Here is a 21,273-nt window from a genome sequence, read left to right as displayed (position 1 = left end):
TATATAACCATATGTACTGTAGTTGTAATAAGTTATTTCATGTACTTTTAAGAGTAGTAATTTTGTTTATGTGTAATTACTGATGACTTTAGAATTGAACTTTTGTTTATACTGTGACTCCATTGTGTATCTTTCATGGCTTGGTTATTTCTTAAAACAATAACAATAACAAAAAATAATTACTAAATATCTTTTTTATAGGTTAATTATCATGCTCGGCATTACCATCTCACTCCATTTACAGTCATCAATATTATGTACAGCTTCAACAAAACTCAGGTAAGAATTAGTCTGTAGGTTCTATTAAAGTTATTTATAATGTAAGTACCATTTGGCCTTTGTAATAAAGCAAGAATAATTTCTTTTAATTTAGTTAATAAAAATATTTTAACTCTTGTACTAAAATTTAATGTAACATAGTAATTCTATCTTTTAATGTCACTGAACAATCAATAAATTCACATCTTTGCCAAAATTAATTAAAAATTAGAGATATTTAATCAATATTAGGGATTTAGTTAATTGGAGTGTTCAGATTTGCCTAAATGTAGGCCACTGGACAAATGTTAAAATGATAGGAGTTAATGTAGTTGTAGTTCTTTACTAAAATGTCTTAGAATAATGCTTTATTGGCATATATTAAACATTCAATGACAAATTTTATTAAGACCTCTCTGTCTCTTATTCAGGCACTAACAGAAATAACAATAAATTTTGTTCATTTTAGGGACCAAGGGCCCTTTGGAAAGGAATGGGCAGCACGTTTATCGTCCAGGGAGTCACGCTTGGAGCAGAGGGAATAATCAGTGAATTCACACCTTTACCAAGGTACCTTTTTGGCATCTTTTCAATATTAGTTTCATATTAAATTTTGACAAAATATGATAGTTTGTAAAAATACCTTGACTTTGAAAAGTTGTCTGAAGTAGCTAAGAAAAGAAACAGACTAAAATTAGTTCTATCTTATTGAATGAGTATATGATAAAGAAAATGCTTCCTGGTCTAGTATCTATTGAGATTGGTCATTCAGCTCCTACTGCTGTTTCAGCAACTCTCTACCGAGGAACAAATATGAGTATATGAGCAGTTCTTACTGTTGAAGTAGCCACTTGGATAAAAGAGACACATGTAAGCAAATTATAGTACATCATGATTAGTACTGTGATTAAACAAACTCCTTCTAGTGCCCAAGGGACACTTTGCATTAAGTTATTGGCAAGGATTTCAAAAAAAGAACTGAAATCTGAGCTGTATGTTGAATTATGAGTAGGAATTGATTTGTCAGAGAGGGAGAACATTCCAAGTAGAGGTGACAGCAAACCCAATTTAATGGATGTCGGAAGGTCTGGGTAATAAGTGTCTTGTGCTTAAAATATTGGACATTTATGGGGTGGAATAACAGGAAGAGAGGCTGAGATGCTCGATTGAAGTGTGGTTGTGCGTTTGTAAGGGACTGTGGCTTTATTCTCTATGGAGTTGGGAATCTAAGGTGTTTGTTTCAGTTTATGGGTTCTTTGGTCAAGGATTTACTCAAGTGACAGTGTTAAAAAAAAAAAAGGCGGGGGGGGGTTGTGACTGGTGTAGCCAGAGACTTGTGAAGAACTGTTACAGTAATCTAGGCCAGACTGACAAGTCTGAAGTGTGGAAAAGAACAGAAAGGGATGAGCTGGATATACAGGTTTTTTGGGGGGGTTTTTAATTTATTTATTTTGAGAGAGAGACAGCACGAGTGGGAGAGGAGTAGAGAGAGGGGGAGAGAGAGAGAATTCCAAGCAGCCTCTCACTGTCAGCGCAGAGTCTGATGTGGGGCTCGAACTCATGGAACCGTAAGATCATAACCAGAGCCGAAACCAAGAATCATATGCTTAACTGACTAAGCTACCTACGAGCCCCTGGATAATTTTTCTGATAAATCCCAATTGTTAATTTATTTATGTAGCTAATATTTCCTGACTACTTACTATGTGCTAGGTCCTATGCTGGAAATCTGGTATACAGTGAGGGGAAAAAACAAAAGGTACCTGAGACCATGAAGCTTAGAATCTAGTAATATAAGGGACATTAAGTAAAATTAAGTAAAATAATCTTACTTAATTTACATTAAGTAAAATAATCCCATTAATGAATAAATAACTACAAATTGAGATTTGTTCCCTGAAGGAAAAGAAAAGGATCTGTGAAAATGTTAAAGGTTTAGGAACAGTGTCCCTAATAAAATAACACATAAGCTGACATCTGAATGGTGATTAGGAGGCTGAGGCCCATTTGTGTGAAGACACTGTCACAAGGAGAACATGGAGAATTCGGGTAATTGAGAGAAAGCTCAAATGGCTGAAGCTCACAGAGCAAAAGAGAGAGCAGTGTGACAGAATGCTGAAGAGGGAGGTGAGACCCAAGTGTATGACGTTTAGGCCACTTTAAGAATATTGAAGCGTTTTAGGTCAATGACATGACCTAAAGACATGAAGAGAGGTCAGTGACATTATCGGATTTATGTTTTTAAAGGATCATTGCAAATGGAGATGAAAATATTATAGGAGGACCAAACTAGGTAAAAGGATACATATTCACATGCTATAACTTTAATCTAGGTGACAAATAATGGTAGCTCAGACCATTGGGTGTCATCTTTTGAGATAGATCTAAGTGGATACTTTTGCAATATATTTAGGTAAAACTTATGGAACTTGGTGATAGACTAGGGATGGTAGGTGATAGAGGAGGAGCTATCCTCAATGACTCCTAGGATTTTGGCTTATGTAACTAGATGTCAAATAAAGCCATTCTCGGAAGTACAGCATATTTTTTTATTTAATTCTAACTTTTTTGGAGCAGGGTTGACCTTTCTTGGGGGAAAGCTTAGTCATAGCAGACAGGGAAGCAAAGCAGTAACCCAAAGTGATTCACAGATTTGATTCACACGAGAGGAATGAGCTTTGGGGCTCTCCTAGACTGAAGTGCCTTAACTGCACAGTGATCAGTAGATAGAACAAGTGAGACAGTATGGATTCACCAATATTTACATTTTTATACTCACATCTGAGAGAAAAAGAACAAATCTGTAGTGTCCATTAAGTCATCAAGCTTAGAGTTTTGCAGTATTACTTCTTAAAAAAAAAAAGTGTATATAACTCAGGATCATCATCTGTGATCTCTTTCTTTATCTAGTGCCCAGATCCCTCCCTTGTCCTCCCATAGATCTTCTCTGAGGTGGAGTGAGTGAGATTATGTGTTACTCTACCCTGAAATACCCTTTGCTTTCCTGTAGGATTTCTTATATTAATGTAAGGACCACCTGTAACCAAGACTACCTGTGTAGTTCAGTCTTTCACAAAACCCATTTGGTTGATCTCCAATTTCATTTGACTCATTATTTGTAGTTTTACCAATATAAATACCTAGCAGTTTCTGCTTATGCTATCTGTTTCTTTTAACCATTCCTCTGAATTCACTAACTTTGAACATACTCTGTTTTAAACACAATGAAATCTTTCACCAATTAGGAGATTTCCCTTTGATTAACAGTTTCTAGTTGGGGAACACAGTAGAGTCTAAGAGTAGGAAAGAAAGATCATAAGCTTGATATTGGACAAGTTCATTTTTAGATGCTTTGCCATATCCAGGGAGAGTTATCAGGAGACAGATGATACACATGGTTGATATAGAGAAATTTAAACTGAAGGTAATAGATTTGGGAGGTTTTTGAAGCCATCATCTTGGATGACATTGCCTTAGGAAGGAGCATAATATATAAAATAAGAAGAGGGCCTGATCCTTTAGGAACTCTAGAATAGGTGGCTGGACTAAGAAAATACTTCAGCAAAGGAGTCAAAAGTAGAGATTAGAAGGGAGGAGAAAAATCCAGAAGATTGTGGTGGGATAGTGGAATACAGGGACAGTGGGCTTCAAGAAGAAGGGAAGAACCTGGGGGCTGATGGCCATTGAAAGGGCAAATTAGGTATATACTACATCCAGTGTTCATCACAATCCTTAATACCTATCCTCCTGCCCACTTCCCCTCCAGCAACCCTCAGACTTAAAAATGTCCATTGGATTTAGTGGCATGGAGGTAATGGGGACCTTGACAAGAGCTGTTTTTGTAAAATAATGGAGTAGAAGCCAATTTGGAGTGGGTTCAGGGGTGAATGGGGAGCTTAGGATGTGGAAATAGCAAGTTTAGAAAGTAGGCTGTGCAGAGGAAAGGTGAAGAGAAGTAGCTGAAAGATGGGTTTGGTTGAGGGAAGATTTTTTTTTAGGAGGTCAGCTATCTGAACATATGAAAATAAGAGATAATGGTAAGTAAAGGCTATTTAAAAATAGAGTTATTTAAAATTCTATTGCTTTTGTGTATTGATTATGCATGCGAACATGTATATCAATCTGTCAGATGGAGAACTATTTTAAGAAAAAGCAAGTCATTTCTCTTAATTTTGTTGCTCTTTTTCAAGGGGAGGTTTTGCTTGTGAAAATAGTTAAATATATTTACTCATCTTCTGGTATTTCTGGTAATGAAATAGAAAGAAGTGTAATCACAAGTAGATTTTTATACTACTGTCTTTCCTGAAGCATTTAAATGTGCTAATTTAGATTTCTTTTTTTTTTTTTTTTCAACGTTCTTTAATTTATTTTTGGGACAGAGAGAGACAGAGCATGAACGGGGGAGGGGCAGAGAGAGAGGGAGACACAGAATCGGAAACAGGCTCCAGGCTCCGAGCCATCAGCCCAGAGCCTGACGCGGGGCTTGAACTCACGGACCGCGAGATCGTGACCTGGCTGAAGCCGGACGCTTAACCGACTGCACCACCCAGGCGCCCCTAGATTTCTAGAGCTGTGGCAATAAGTTTTACCCGCAGATACATACTTGATTCTAAATTTCATTTTCCCCATTTTTACTAGTCTTATTGATGTTAAGAATTGGCAATAGTGATTAGTATTGTATTCAAAGGTGAAGTAGCCCAGTCCTTACAGAAATACAGATCACAGACCCATCTGTCTATAATGTTAATGATGATTTCATCCTTAAAATCAATGTTATAATCCCCTTTGATACTTTCTGAGGCCATGATAAGAGTAATAGCAGTGCCTTGATGATTTACAAACCATGTAGCATATATTGTTTTACATTCAGAAAGTCTCTGTCAAAAATTGGGAAGCTTCATCTTTTTTATATTTTTCATCTAAATCACTGGTCGTCATCTCAGCTATATTTTTCTGCGGCTGTTCAGACCTAATATAATAGTCTTAGTATTAATTTAATCAGAATGTGACCCAGAAACCTCTCTAAGGTCTTCTTAATCAGAGGTGGTTGGGCTGTTTTCTAAAAGTTTTTCTGCAAATCTTTCATTTTCTTAAAAAGTCCACATACCACCTATGTTATAATTGTATGGACTTTGTTTTTAGAGGACTTATTAGTGATTATTTTCTACATCTTTTAAATATAAAATATATTTATTTCCTACCTCCTTATATTCACTCCTTTCAAATAGAAAATGTTTTCTCGGCTTCCTGCCATGGCCGTGGTACAGTGGGTGCCCATTCCCTCAGGGGAATGGGTCACATTATGATTAAATTAATACTAAGACTATTATATTAGGCCTGAACAACCACAGAAAAATATAGCTGAAATGACCACCAATGATTTAGATGAAAAATATAAAAAAGATGAACTGCGGACAGCAGTTCTCCTTGTTTCATGCTTTATTTTGACATGGCAAACCTCTTCTTGTTCTCTTGCTTCGCCCCCTTCTCCCGTCTCCTGTCCCACTCTCTGCCTTCTCATTTTATTCTGCCTCCTCACTGACTTTCCCTTTTGCTCTCATTCCATATTCTTTTCTCCTTTTTGACTTTTCTCTTGAAACAGCTTTCTCCTTTTTTGTTTTTGTAGCTCACCTCTCGTCTTTTTCTTTTTCCTTTTCTGGTTTCCACGGGTAACCTAAATAGCAGGAAGCACACAGTCCTCAACCTTACTTCCAGACCTGGTGTTTTGCCTGTCTCCTGATCATGTCCCCGTGGGTCTTCTTACCTTCATTTGTCTCATAAGTAAAACAAATCGGACCACCACTGTTCTGCCTACGTCACAGGATGCCTTCTTGTATCAAATGAGATGAGAGGCAGTGCTGGCAGAGTGTGCAGACTTCAAGTCCCAGAGACCTGGGTTTAGAACCCAGTTCCACCACTAAGTAGTTGTATGGCTTTGGGTGAGTTATGAATCCTCTCCGAGCCTATTTCCTCATCGATGAAATGGGGATAACAGGGTTATTGTGAGAGTCAGAAATAATTCACGCAAAGCACTTTGCACAGTGCCTGGCATACAGTAGGTCACACAATTAATGTCATCAGAGTAAGGCAAGACACTTTGGAAATTCAGTGCTACGCAAAGGTTGTGTCATTCATTCTGCATTACAGTTACTTGATTTTATTTTGTTTTTAAATTCTCATTCTTAGTTATTTTTTTTTTTTTTTTTTTTTTTTTTTTTTTTTAATTTTTTTTTTTTTAATGTTTTTAATTTATTTTTGGGACAGAGAGAGACAGAGCATGAACGGGGGAGGGGCAGAGAGAGAGGGAGACACAGAATCGGAAACAGGCTCCAGGCTCCGAGCCATCAGCCCAGAGCCTGACGCGGGGCTCGAACTCACGGACCGCGAGATCGTGACCTGGCTGAAGTCGGACGCTTAACCGACTGCGCCACCCAGGCGCCCCTCTTAGTTATTTTTTAAAGCTTTTTCTTCCTTTAGCCTATTCATTGTCTCCTCCTCTCCCCAACAATTCTTTCTTCCTCAGCCTGTCATTTTTATATCTCCTTCTTTAAGTTTTCATATTATTTTTTTATAATCAGTTATAGCTCTTCCTCCTCTGTCAGCCCCTTCCTGCAGCACATAGAAAAACAGCTGGGATTTTTTTTTCTTTTTAAACCAACATAATTGTTTAAGTGTGTGCCAGAAAGGAAAATGTTTACATTAGAATATATTTCTCCTACAGATTTTTTTTAATTAAAATCGATTACCTTTTTGAAAATGAGGCTGATTCACGGTGTTTCAAATAACATGGCTTTTGTTTTATTCAAATTTATTTTTTAGAGAGATTTCACATAAATGGAATCCTAAACAAATAGGAGAACACCTTCTACTGAAATCGTAAGTATCAAAAGTGGCACTAATATTGAAAATTTCCATTAATTTTTATAGTGTTAGAACTGAAAAAAATCTTAGTATGGTGAAGAAAGAGCAATAAGATATTTGTGGGACTAGAACTTCAAAAGGCAAATAACAGGAATGAACGAAGAATAAAATCCTGAAATACATATATTATCTTTAAAATAAATCTTTCTAATTTGAAAGGCTGAAATCACAACCTAATTTTTATCTGTGTTCTTAGGAAGTTAGCAAAGGTCTTCAGTTTGTTTAACCCAAATTGCCAGAAAAATTATCATTTAATTATTAAGCAGAGACAAAAATTTATCTGTAAAGTGATGAGCAAATTCAAACCATAGCGTTATTAAAATGTAGTCCTAAAGTCACTTAGTGATTTTACAACACTGACCATTTTTGTAGATTAGAATTTTACTCTTCACTTTTTAATTTTTTTTGAAGATTGTGAATTGGAAATCCCCCAGCTTGCTGGCTCCCTCTGTGGGACATTCCAGCACATTATTACTTAGGATGTTCCATTCACCTTGAAAACTACTACTTGCCAGGACCTGGCCCCATAGGGTTAGGTAAGTCCCACCTTGATATTATTTTAAATAACTATATTTTGCAGGCTTGCAAAGTTGTAATATTACTATGTCTAAATAGTGGTGATAAGAAACAACTTTGCAAAGCTGTACAATATTGTTTTTTAATAATAAAAGGGGACTTGACTCACCATTGAAGACTGGCTTAGCTCTGCTGGGTGGGAAATCTGGGAATGGATAATGATAATATATAGGATAATAGCAGAACAGTTTACTTGTTCAAATGTCACTAAAAAGGCAGACAATGGAATGGATCCCTCATCCTAACTTCTAAGTATCAGATTTATAGGCTACATTAGCTATGTGCAGGTTGGACAGTGAATCATAACTAAGCATACGTTTTACTGGTTTAAAATAAAATCTGTTTTCCTTGCAGCCTTTCCCTGTGTAAAATTTAATACTTAAATTTTCATTGCCAGCTGTTGAATAAGGCATCTTATGTTACAGGTCTCTGAAGTATCTATAGATATTAATAGTTGAAGTAGATACTAACAGGCTATAGATATTAATTGTTGAAACCCTTAAATATATTCAGGCTTGAATATAAATTACGTTGATATATTACAGTCGATACTAAACATGTAGTGGAAGCATGTGGTTTCAGTGTACTGATAAATTTGTTTTAATTTCTACAGCCTCACTTACATGGTGGCAATGCCTTTTTACTCAGCAAGTCTGATTGAAACAGTACAGGTGAGCTACTCTTCGTTGTCATTTTTTAGTTAAAAACATTTTTTGGAATACTCAATATATTATTTATATCAGATTCTGATTGTATACCAGACAAATTTAAGACAGTATCCTTTTAAAATTTGTATCTCACAGATAGCACACATATCTCAGAGATTATATTCTAGGCACACTGTTGGTGTGGATCTTTCCTTTGCACACTTACTTCACACTTGTAGTTTTAATTTTTTATCCTTTCATTAGGCAGCTGTACTCTTCATTCAACTGTCTCAGACCCCAGCCTATGACTTACTCTGAATACAAAGAACCTATAGGGGTTGTTCTGTTTTGTTTTTTCAACCTTTTAAGACACTTAATGTACAACTCAAATGCTTATGGCTTGTCACCGGACAGTAAATTGCTAATTACCTGAGCATAAAACATGCTGGAGAATCATCCTAACAGTGATCAGGTAGTCCCATTTGTAGTCTACTAACAGTATTCTTTTTAAATATGCCTTTTAAGGAACATTTGATGCCATGGCATGTTAAGTACTACGGAGCTAAAGCAGTCTCCTGTCAGCATTTTACAGCGTTTTACCATTTCTAACCACATGGTGGTGCTTCAAACACATTGTATTAATGTACCTCTTTTTTATTTTTATTTATTTATTTATTTATTTATTTATTTATTTATTTATTTATTTATTTATTTATTTTAAATTCAACTTAGTTAACATACAGTGTCATCTTGGCTTCAGGAGTAGAACCAGTGATTCATCTCTTACATGACACCCAGTGCTCGTCCCAACAGATGCCCTTCTCAATGCCCATCACCCATCTAACCCATCCCCCAACCCACCTCTCATCTAACAACCCCCAGTTTGTTCTCTGTATTTAAGAGTCTCTTATGGTTTGCCTCCCTCTGTATGTTAATCTTATTTTCCTTCCCTTCCTCATGTTCATCTGTTTGGTTTCTTAAATTCCACATTTGAGTGAACGCATACATTTATCTTTCTCTGACTGACTTATTTCCTTCAGCATAATATAGTGTAGTTCCATCCACATTGTTGCAAATGGCAAGATATCATTCTTTTTGATCACCAAGTAATATGCCAATGAGTATATACACCATATCTTCTTTATCCATTCATTAGTTGATGGACATTTGGGCTCTTTCCATAATTTGGCCCTGGATAGTGCTGCTATAAACATTATGGTGCATGTGCCCCTTTGAATCAGCATTTTTGTATCATTTGGATAAATTCCTATTAGTGCAATTGCTGGGTCATAGGATTGTTCTATTTTTAATTCTTTGAGGAACCTCCATACTGTTTTCCAGTGTGGCTGCACCAGTTTGTATTCCCACCAACAGTACAAAAGGGTTCCCTTTTCTCTGAATCCTTGTCAACATATTTTGTTTCCTGAAGTTGTTCATTTTAGCCATTCTGACAAGTGTGAAGTGTTATTGTGGTTTTGATTTGTATTTCCCTGATGATGAGTGATGTTGAGCATCTTTCCATGTGTCTGTTAGCCATCTGAATATCTTCTTGAAGAGTCTATTCATGTCCTCTGCCTATTTCTTCAATGGATTATTTGTATTTTGGGTGTTAAGCTTGGTAAGTTCTTTATAGATTTTGGATACTAACCCTTTATCTGATATGTCATTTGCAAATATCTTCTCCCATTCTGTCAGTTGCCTTTTAGTTTTGTTGATTGTCCTTTGCTGTGCAGAAGCTTTTTATCTTGATGAGGTCCTACTAGTTCATTTTTGCTTTCATTTCCCTTGCCTCCAGAGACATGGCAAATAAGAGGTTACTGTGGCCGAGGTCAAAGAGGTTGCTGCCTCTTTTCTCCTCTATGATTTTGATGGTTTCCTGTCTTGCATTTAGGTCTTTCATCCATTTTGAATTTATTTTTGTGTACTGTGTACGAAAGTAGTCCCATTTCATTCTTCATGTCGCTGTCCAGTTCTCCCAGCACCATTTGCTAAAGAGACTGTCTTTTTTTCCATTGGATATTCTTTCCTGCTTTGTTGAAGATTAGTTGGCCATATGTTTGTGGGTCCATTTCTGGGTTCTCTGTTCTATTCCTTTGGTCTATATGTCTGTTTTTATGCCAATACTTGTCTTGATGATTACAGCTTTGTAATACAGCTTGAAGTCTGGAATTGTGATACCTCCAGCTTTGGTTTTCTTTTTCAGGATTGCTTTGGCTATTCAGGGTCTTTTCTGGTTCCATACAAATTTTAGGATCATTTGTTCAAGCTCTGTGAAGAATGCTGGTGTTATTTTGATAGAGGTTGCATTGAATGTGTATATTGCTTTGGGTAGTATTGACAATTTAACAATATTTGTCCTTCCATGAGCATGGATTATTTTTCCATTTCTTTGTGTCTTTTTCAATTTCTTTTATAAGCTTTCTATAGTTTTTAGCATCTAGAACTTTTACCTCTTTAGTTAGGCTTATTCGTAGGTATCTTACGGTTTTTGGTGCAATTGTAAATGGGACTGATTCCTTGATATCTCTTTCTGCTACTGCATTTTTGGTGTATAGAAATGCAACCGATTTCTGTACATTGGTTTTATATCCTGTGACTTTACTGCTCTAGTAGTTTTTTGTTGGAATCTTTGGGTTTTCCCAGTCAAGCGAGCATCCTGCCATCTGCAAAGAGTGAAAGTTTGACTTCCTCCTGGCCAATTTGGATGCTTTTTATTTCTTTTTGTTGTTTGATTGCTGAGGCTAGGACTTACAGTACTATGTTGAACAACAGTGATGACAGTGGACATCCTTGTCATGTTCCTGACCTTAGGGGGAAAGCTCTCAGGTTTTCCCCATTAAGGATGATATTAGCTGTGGGTCTTTCATATATGGCTTTTATGATTTTAAGGTATGTTCCTTCTATCTCTACTTACTTGTATACTTGCTCTTTATCAAGAAACGATGCTGTATTTTGTCAAATGCTTTTTCTGCATCTATTGAAAGGATTGTGTGGTTCTTATTCTTTCTTTTATTAATGTGATGTATCACGTTGATTGATTTGCAAATATTGAACCAGCCCTGAAGCCCAAGAATAAATCCCACTTGATCATGGTGAATAATTCTTTTCATGTACTGTTGAATTTGATTTTCTGGTATCTTGTTGAGAATTTAGGCATCCAGTTTCATCAGTGATAGTAGCTTATAAGTCTCCTTTTTAGTGGGTCTTTGTCTGGTTTTGGAATCAAGGTGATGGTGGCTTCATAGAATGAGTTTGGAAGTTTTCCTTCCCTTTCTGTTTTTTAGAACAGTTGAGGAAAATAGGTATTAGGTCTTCTTTAAATATCTGGTCGAATTCCCTGGGAAGCCATGAGGCCCAGGACTTTTGTTTTGGGGGAGATTTTTGATAACCGCTTCAATTTCTTTGCTGGTTTTGGGCCTGTTCAAATTTTCTGTTTCCTCCTGTTTGAGTTTTGGTAGTGTGTGAGTGTCTAGGAATTTGTCCATTTCTTCCAGATTGTCCTGTTTATTGGCATATAATTTTAAATAGTATTCTCTTATAATTGTATTTCTGTGGTGTTGATTGTGATCTCTCCTCTTTCATTTGTGATTTTATCTATTTGGGTCCTTTTATCTGTGTTATTTCCCTTCTTCTGCTGGCTTTAGGCTTTATTTGCTGCTTCTTTTCTAGCTCCTTTAGGTGTTGTGTATTTGGGACCCTTCTTACTTCTTGAGATAGGCCTGAATTGCAATGTATTTTTCTTTTAGCACTGCCTTTGCTGTATCCCAAAGGGTTTGGACTGTCCGTTTTTATTTTCATTGACTTCCATGTATATTTTAATTCCTTCTGTAATTTCCTGATTAATCCATTCATTCTTTAGTAGGATGTTCTTTAACTCTATGTATTTGAGGCCTTTCCACATTTTTTCTTGTGATTAGGTTTCATAGTTTTGTGATCTGAAAACATGCATGGTATGATCTAAATCTTTTTTGTACTTGTTGAGGGCTGATTTGTGACCCAGTAAGTGATCTATTCTGGAGAATGTTCCATGTGCACTTGAGAAGAATGTGTATTCTGCTGCTTTAGGATGAAATGTTCTGAATATATCTCTTAAGTCCATCTGGTCCAGTGTGTCATTTGTAGCCATTGTTTCTTTATTGATTTTCTGCTTAGATAATCTGTCCATTGTTGTAAGTAGAGTACTAAATTCTCCTATAATTATGGTATTATTATCAATAAGTTTGCTTATGTTTGTGATTGTTTTATGTATTTGGGTGCAAGCAAGTTGGGGGCATAAATATTTACAATTGTTAGCTCTTCTCAATGATTAGACCTCTTAATTGTAATATAATGCCCTTCTTTATCTCTTGTTACAGCCTTTGTTTTAAAATCGAGTTTGTCTGGGGTGCCTGGGTGGCTCTGTTGGTTAAGGATCTGACTTCAGCTCAGGTCATGATCTTGCAGTCTGTGAGCTCGAGCCCCACGTCGGGCTCTATGCTGACAGCTCAGAGCCTGGAGCCTAATTTGGATTCTGTGTCTCCCTCTATTTCTGCTCCTCCCTCACATTCATTCATTCATTCATTCATCCTCTTTCTCTCTCTCTCTCTCTCTCTCTCAAAAATAAATAAATAAACATTTTTTTAAAGATTAAAATAGAGCGTCTGATAGAAGTATGGCTACTTTGGCTTTCTTTTGTTCTACATTAGCATGATAGATGGTTTTCCATCTCTTCACTTTCAGTCTGCAGGTTTACTCAAGTCTGAAATGAGTCTTTTGTAGGCAGCACATAAATGGATCTTGTTTTTTTAATCCATTCTGATATCCTTTATCTTTGATTGGAGCAGTTAGTCCATTTACACTCAGAGTGATTATTGAAAGATGCAAATTTAGTGCCATTGTGTTATCTGTGGATTTCATGTTGATGGGGATGTTCTCTGGTCCTTTGTAGTCTTTGCTGCTTTCCACTCACAGAGTCCTCCTTAGAATTTCTTGCAGGGCTGGTTTAGTGGTCATGAACTCCTTTAGTTTTTGTTTGGGAAAGTCTGTCTCTCCTTCTATTCTGAATGACAGCCTTGCTGGATAAAGGATTCTTGGCTGCCTATTTCTCCTATTCAGCACATTGAATATTTTCTGCCAGTCCCTTCTGGCCTGCCAAGTTTCAGTGGACAGGTCTGCTACTGGACCCTTATGTGTCTATCCTGGTAGGTAAAGCACCTTTTGTTCCTAGCTGCTTTCAGAATTCTCGCTCTTTATATTTGGAAAGTTTCACTGATATGTCATGGGGTTGACCTGTTTTTGTTGTGTTTGAAGGGAGTTCTCTATGCTTCTTGGACTTGGATGTCTGTTTCCTTCCCCAGATTAGGGAAGTTCTCAGTTATTTGTTCAGATAAATCTTCTGCCCCTTTTTCTTGCTCTACTTCTGGGACTCCTATGATATGGATATTGTTTGGCTTCATGGAATCACTTAGTTCTCTAATTCTCCCCTCATGATCTAATAATTTCCTTTCCCTCTTTTTTTCAGCTTCACTATTTTCTATAATTTTATCTTCTATTTCACCTATCCTCTCCTCTGCTTCTTCATTTCTCGCTGTCACCGTATCTAGTTTTTTTGCTTCTCAATTATAGCATTTTCTAATTCATGACTATTTCTTAGGTTTTTGGTCTGCAGCAAAGGTTTCTCTGGTGTCTTCTCTGCTTTTTTCGAAGCCCATCTATTAGTCATATGACTTTTGTTCTAAATTATTGTTCAAATATTTTGTTTCTGTTTTGAGCAAGTATCTGGCTTGATTTCTTCTTGATCTTTCTTTTGGGGAGAATTCATCGGTCTTGCCATTTTGGCTTAGTTTCTGTCTTTTGTGTGTCTTACAAGCTTGTTATGTGTCCTGCACCTAAGAGTACTGCTACATGAAAAAGGAATTGCACACAGTCCAGGGCCTGGCACTCCAGGAAGTGTGTCTGGTATATGTTGCATGCACTCTGCTGTTGCATTTTGGCTGCTCTATCCCACTTGTCAGTCCTCTACGGAGCTCCACCTTGCTGGCAGTGGTGGAGTGTTTGGACCTTTAGGTGTGCAGTGATTTGTTTGTTGAGGTAGCATGGGGGGAAAAAAAGTGTGGGGGAGCCTGATCCCATAAAAAGAGAAAAAGGAAAGGGGAGAAAAGGAAGCCAAACAGAGAATCAAAAAACCATAATCCTGATTCCAAAGAAAGAGGGAGAAAAAAAATGAAGAAAAATAAGCAGAAGAAAGGAGAACAGAACAAGAATAAATTTTTTTAAAAAGCCTGATCAAAAAATATATATAATAAGAAATGACAAAAAACTAATCAGAAACTGTGACCCTGATTCCAAAGAAAAAAAGAAGCAGAAGGAAAGAAAGAGAGGAAAAAAAAAAAAAAGTCTGTTAGTTCCTGGGGCTGGTGGCTATGCTGGTCTGGAGAAGAGGCCGGCTGCATTGGGTCAGTCAGTCTTGCCCCAGTAAATAAGCAGTTGCCAGACGTGGAGGGGCAGAATTTGGGTTGCTCTCTGAAGCCCCAGCATTTTGGTATTGGAGGAAAGATGGCATCACCCCGATCTCTCGTTCTTGGACTGGGGATCTCAACCCCTGCAGTTCAGGCAGCCCTTAAAGAATAGCGAGGACCGTCAGCTTACCCTGCACCTCAGTCATCCTGAGCCTTTCCTTTGGCACTCGGATGGGATTCAAAACCTGATGTCTTGAAGGACCTGTCACCATGTGAGTCCACTCCCATCCTCTGGAGTAGAGCCTCTCCACCCAGCTGATGAAAGGCCTTTGGCTGACTCCTGCGGGGTCTTTTGTCCTTGGGGAGGCAATAAGCCCTTTTCCGAAAGTATTCCAGGAAGTGGACTGTTCTCTCCCAGTGAACCCCGAAATTGCCACACCACACTATGCGCTCCAGGGCCAGCTCTCTCCTCTCTAGGATCATGCCCCATGGCTCCACTCCAGACAAAGTTGTGCACTTCCTGAACCTTGGAGTTTCAGGTCCAAAGCCTGTTTGCAAACAAAGAACTGGGACACTCCGTGCTTTTCTCTGCCCAGTCCATAGTCCAGAGAGGTTTTCCTCTTGTGCTAACTTGATGCCACACTTTTACAACCCCTCTCTCTTTCTCTCTTTTTTGTTTCTCCACAGAAAGGGTTCCTTCTCCTCCATAGCTCTGCTGCTTTATCTCCCGCATTCACATACACACACATAGGTCCTGCGAGCTGTTTCCCTCCAACTGTGGAGATCCTTCTGCCACTCCGCAGATTGATTTCCTGGGTGTTCCAAGTGACCAGACCTCAATATAGCTGTCTTTGAGGGACAAGGAAAATCCAGGTCCCCCTACTTCTCTGCCATGTTAACTCTCCCCAGAAGGTTACCTGTTGAAATGAATGTGGGAGAAAGGTGACATCCAAGGTCCCCTCCAACCTCAGTCTTGTTCACTGGATCAACCCAGCACCGATTATAGGACCAGAAGAAGAGCCAAACCCACTCAGTGTCCCTGTGAAAGCTTCTCTTGGTTGGCCATAGAGCAGGTGCCAGAAGGCAGGTTGGTGGGGCAGTGGGCAGAAGGAGGAGGCTGATAGCCCTGAGGAAACTTAAGACGATGGCCACTGAGCAGGTGCAAGACAGTGTCAGGGGGTGGAAGGTAGGGGTATAATGGGGAGGCAGGGGTCCAGCGGTGAGGACAGAGTGTACAGTGAAAAGGAGCCTGGGCAGCAAATGGGGCCTGGCTGTGCAGTGTATTAATGTACTTCCTACACTTAAAACTATAAGATAAAGATAGTTTTAACTTCACTGATACACAAAATCCAGTTAATTGTATACCGCCTATTTTCTGTCTCCAACACTAGGTCCTCTGGCTTATTTTTTGTCTTCAGTGTGTATGGATTTCCTCTCTATAAAAACCTTACTGGATCAGCCTTTGCTTTTCTAATTCCTCTTTTCCACTTATCCATAAGATGGGAATAGTATTTTAATAACAGTTAAAACAATGAGATGAGTTGTCTATGTAAAGTGCCCAGCTCGCTGTAAGTTAGTTTGGTTTTTTTACCCAATATCCAGCCCCTGCTTTCCCTTGCTCTGGGTTCCACCTGGAACTCCTTTTGACTCCTTTTGTCTGGTTTTTCTAAAAGTCTATCTTCTTAGAGTATTTCTCTCTTCAATGTTTTCCTCTTCCTTCAATAACCTCTTTGCCATCTCTCCTGCTGCCTTCCAAGGTGTAACCTTTTTATCCTGTATTCTCTGCTTTTTATCCTATATTCACTATCTGGTAGAACTCATTTATTCTCATGAATCATTTTAACTCTAATCTCTAGCTGAATTAAATCATCTCCATCTCAAACTCAACTCATGTAAACAGTCTCATCTTATTACCCTGACAATTAGCTTCTTTTTGAGCCTCTTCTCCTTTTCTGCTAGTGGTACTCTTGTTGTCTTTACCCTGAAGACTTAAAATTTTAGTTGTAATTTTAAGGAGTCTTGATTTTTATGTTTCTGTCATCCTTTATAACCAATCAGACATACGTCTTTTTCTGACTTTAGCAAGTGTCTGAGATTTGTCTGTTTCTTCCCACTATGAGGCAACCATTATCCTTTCAATGAATGCCACATCCTCAGATTACTACATTAGCTTCTCTCTTCCTACTCCGTTCATGTTCAGTGTTTTTTTTCCCCTTCTGGGGACCCAGCTCAGATTTCTGAGAATACTTTTTCCCTTGAAAATATACATTTAGGGGCGCCTGGGTGGCTCAGTCGGTTGGGCGGCCGACTTCGGCTCGGGTCATGATCTCACGGTCCGTGAGTTCGAGCCTCGCGTCGGGCTCTGTGCTGACAGCTCGGAGCCTGGAGCCTGTTTCGGATTCTGTGTCTCCCTCTCTCTGCCCCTCCCCTGTTCATGCTCTGTCTCTCTCTCTCTCAAAAATAAATAAACGTTAAAAAAAAAAAAATTTAAAAAAAAACAAAACAAAACAAAAAACCACCATTAAAAAAAAAAAAAGAAAATATACATTTATATATAGATCTCCTGTAGAACTTCTCCTGAAGCCCTTAAATATGAACTTAGTAGTGATCTATTGTCTTCATTAAAAGTCCCTGATCGGGGCGCCTGGGTGGCGCAGTCGGTTAAGCATCCGACTTCAGCCAGGTCATGATCTCGCGGTCCGTGAGTTCGAGCCCCGTGTCAGGCTCTGGGCTGATGGCTCGGAGCCTGGAGGCTGTTTCTGATTCTGTGTCTCCCTCTCTCTCTGCCCCTCCCCCGTTCATGCTCTGTCTCTCTCTGTCCCAAAAATAAATAAAAAACGTTGAAAAAAAAATTAAAAAAAAAAAAAATCCCTGATCTAGCCGCTGCATCTTAAAGTCATTCTGTACACTCCCGCCATTGTTCTCAAGTTGCAGTGCTTATACCCTTTTGCTGATTAAAGATCTGTGTTGAATCATATTTCCTAAGATCAGTTGTAGAAAGGCAGAGACGTTATAGATGGTAATGACTAACATTTACTGAGTGCCTCTGGAAGCCAGGCCTTTTTTCCTTTAATATGTCCAGCAATCATGTGCATAAAAGCTAGGTAGTACTAATCCCATTTTTATAGAATGGTCAACTGATTCTTAGGAGAACTAACTTGCCCAAAGTTATATAAGCAGTAGGTAGTGGATGCAGGGTTTAAATCTGTACTTAAGAATTCCGAGTACCAGGGGTGCCTGGGTGGCTCAGTCTGTTAAGTGTTTGACTCTTGGTTTCAGCTCAGATCATGATCTCACAGTTCATGGGTTCAAGGCCCACATTGAGCTCTACCCTGACTGCGCAGAGCCTGCTTGGGATTCTTTCTCTCCCTCTCTCTCTGCCCCTCATAGTCTCTCTCTCAAAATACATAAATAAACATTAAAAAAAAAAAAAAAAAAGCAAAACTCCAAGCACCATACAAACTCTTTAGATGTCCACTAGCTGTTGCTTTTCGAAATGAGTCCTAAGAACTCATTTGAGTTCTTGAGGGTGGAGGAACCACATATGTCCTGTCCACATCTCCTCTCCTTTCCCTTCCCAAAAAGAATAGCTCCCAGCTTCACTGCTGTTATGGAATTTCATTTGAAAAAAGAATCTAATACCTAGGTAACACTTGAAGTTTGCAAGCCATTGATGTTTTCCCTCTGTGGTCAATAAATTAGGATTTAAGAAGGGACCTAAAACAAATCATTTCTTGTGGCAAAATAAGCAAGTATTAATTTTTACTCATTTCATCATTTTTATTTCAGAGTGAGATAATACGAGATAACACTGGAATCTTGGAATGTGTTAAAGAAGGAATTGGAAGAGTGATGGGCCTAGGGGTGCCTCATAGCAAACGACTGCTTCCGCTTCTTTCCTTGATCTTCCCCACTGTGCTGCATGGGGTTCTGCATTACATCATCAGCTCAGCCATTCAGAAGTTTGTCCTGCTAATTCTAAAGAGAAAGACGTATAGTAGCCATCTAGCTGAGAGCACTAGTCCGGTGCAGAGTATGTTGGATGCTTATTTTCCAGAACTTATTGCTAACTTTGCTGCCAGTCTTTGCTCTGATGTTATACTTTACCCGTTGGAAACAGTTTTGCACCGCCTTCACATTCAAGGAACACGCACAATCATTGACAATACAGACCTTGGCTATGAAGTGCTTCCAATTAATACACAGTACGAGGGTATGAGAGACTGTATCAATACTATAAGGCAGGAGGAAGGAATGCTTGGTTTTTATAAAGGGTTTGGTGCTGTTATAATACAGTACACACTGCATGCAGCTGTTTTACAGATTACCAAAATTATTTACTCTACCCTTCTTCAAAATAGTGTGTGAGACTAACTCAGTTCCTGGTTAGTCTAAAAGACATAATCTGGGTACTTTGTTATGAAATTATGTGGGATAAAAGTGAAATACTGGGGGAAAGTGGATTAGAAAGTGAAACTGGTTAAAAAAAAAGCCCATGCTGATTATATTGACCCTTCTTTTTTTAAAAGGTGTAGGTATATATTTTGGATGAAAAATATCCCAAATTTGAAAACTCAATGAAAGTAACACTCGTGAATTGAATTCTAGCTAATGTAGCACTCATGCTAAACTAAAAAGACCCTGGGCAGAAGCAAAAATTTGTCAGCAAATATTTCACAGAGCTAAGTTTATTCCATCTGACTTCAATATTTATTAGAAATTTATTTCACCTTCTAGATTGATATTGGTATGTCATCCTTAATCTAGTGTATAGTATCAGGATGGTTTACCTTTAAACAAATAAACTGTGTCATCCGTGGTAAAGATGAGAAGGATTAGATTTGGCAGTGTGTAAGCAGGACTTGAAGAGTTTTAAATTGCATTGTCCCTGTACAACTTTTTAATGGCTGAATATTTATTATATAAAGCCATTTATGTGCACACATATAACTCGGAATTTCCTTCATCTCTATAAAGTTTCCACTCTTAGATCAGCTTATTTCATAAAATGAATACTTACTGCTTGAATATCAGAAGAAAACATTAAAAGACAAGGTACCCAAAAGATGTAAGGCAAACAACCTACTTGTCCATATCCAAACCCAGCGTTTCAATGCCAGCAACTGAAACATCCGTCATATGTTTATAAAGTTTGATTTGCTTACTTAGACATGTGAATCATCAGTCTGGTTTTAGACCACTCCTAAGATAGAATAGAAAATAATCATGACAACTATTACTGTTTGCACATTTATGGATTGTGTACTGAAAGAAATGTTACTTGCCTTATATTTCTGAATGATTTGTCTTAGAGGAGTGACAATTAAAATTTACATGGGAATTTGTGCCTCTTGCCTTTTGTATAGTCATCATTAAATAATGGCTTCAGTTTTTATTTTATTCTAGTTTTTGTTTGTAGTTTCATTCTCCAAACCAGATCTACATAAAGGGAAAAGCAAGTTTATCCTTATCACCTTTTATTTAAACTTGTTTGGATGAATAACAAAGGAAAAATAAAAACTTTAAAGGAAGTTTGTCCTTGCTTTTTATGAATGAGGAAAAGAAGTAAATCTCAAAAAATAATAAGCAAAAACGTTGTTATCAGTTTGTTAAAAAAAAAAAAAATTCTTCCTGTTAAATTGAAGTTGGTGGGTGAGGTTCTTGTATAATAAAATAATAAGCATTTGACTCACCCAAACTCAAACATTTTAAAGTTTCATTTCCTCATATGAATGATCACAGTCAATTTTACTACAAACTGTTTAGCACACAAACGCAGTGACTGCACTGGTGTTGTCCAATCTAGAAGGTATACAGACTGAGACTTACTTGCTAAGTGTCAGCAAAATAGTTACTTTTTGTGATTAATAGTTTTAGAACCAAAAAATGATATCCCCAAAGTGCCAAACAGTATGTAAGTAGAAATTTTCTCTACAATCTTATGTGGTAGGTGTGTATGTTGTTTTTTTTTTTTTTTTTAAACTAAAACACATAAGTTTTCCCTTTTTAAATTCCACCAAGAGGGGAAAATAAAACACCACTGATCACGTGTTGTACTTTGCAGTTAATGTTTTGGGTTATGGTTTACTTTGCCCTACCTATGACACCTAAATTGTTTCCAATGCTTTGAACTGCTAAATAAATGTTTAGATGTTTATAAACTGTCCAACTTCCAATCATTTTTATTGTAATCAAGATGTTTCAAATAAGAGTAAACTTTAGAAAATACCAAGTTTCAGAAAATTTCTACAAGAACAGAATCTGAATGGAATCAAGTATTAACTAGTGAAAATCCATGAGATCCTTTAGTTAAAAATCAAATATTTCAAGATTATTTGATGGAAGTATAAAGATTCAGTTATATAAAACTGTCTCATAGAATCATAAGACTGATAGACTGAACTTGTGTGTACACAAGTAAGGTTGATCTTCTC

The 21,273-nt window shown here is 37.6% G+C and overlaps 1 protein-coding gene across 2 annotated transcripts in view; it reads left to right on the top strand.

Annotated features, from left to right (window-relative positions):
* The window catches only part of SLC25A46 (solute carrier family 25 member 46), a 28,642-nt gene extending 7,639 nt beyond the window's left edge, over positions 1-21,003 (top strand). For both annotated transcript variants that reach the window (XM_058725270.1, XM_058725260.1), the window contains exons 4-8: positions 202-279; positions 728-828; positions 7,078-7,134; positions 8,369-8,426; positions 18,629-21,003. In XM_058725270.1, the coding sequence (XP_058581253.1) occupies positions 202-279; positions 728-828; positions 7,078-7,134; positions 8,369-8,426; positions 18,629-19,207 (873 nt within the window). In that variant the 3' untranslated portion in view covers positions 19,208-21,003. The remainder of the gene's footprint in view (positions 1-201; positions 280-727; positions 829-7,077; positions 7,135-8,368; positions 8,427-18,628) is intronic.
* The last annotated feature ends 270 nt before the right edge of the window (positions 21,004-21,273 follow it).

The sequence above is a fragment of the Neofelis nebulosa genome, chromosome 1 (assembly GCF_028018385.1).
Source record: "Neofelis nebulosa isolate mNeoNeb1 chromosome 1, mNeoNeb1.pri, whole genome shotgun sequence".
Classification (NCBI taxonomy): domain Eukaryota; kingdom Metazoa; phylum Chordata; class Mammalia; order Carnivora; family Felidae; genus Neofelis; species Neofelis nebulosa.
Note: the sequence above shows the minus strand (reverse complement) of the source record. Positions and strands in the feature narration are given on the sequence as shown.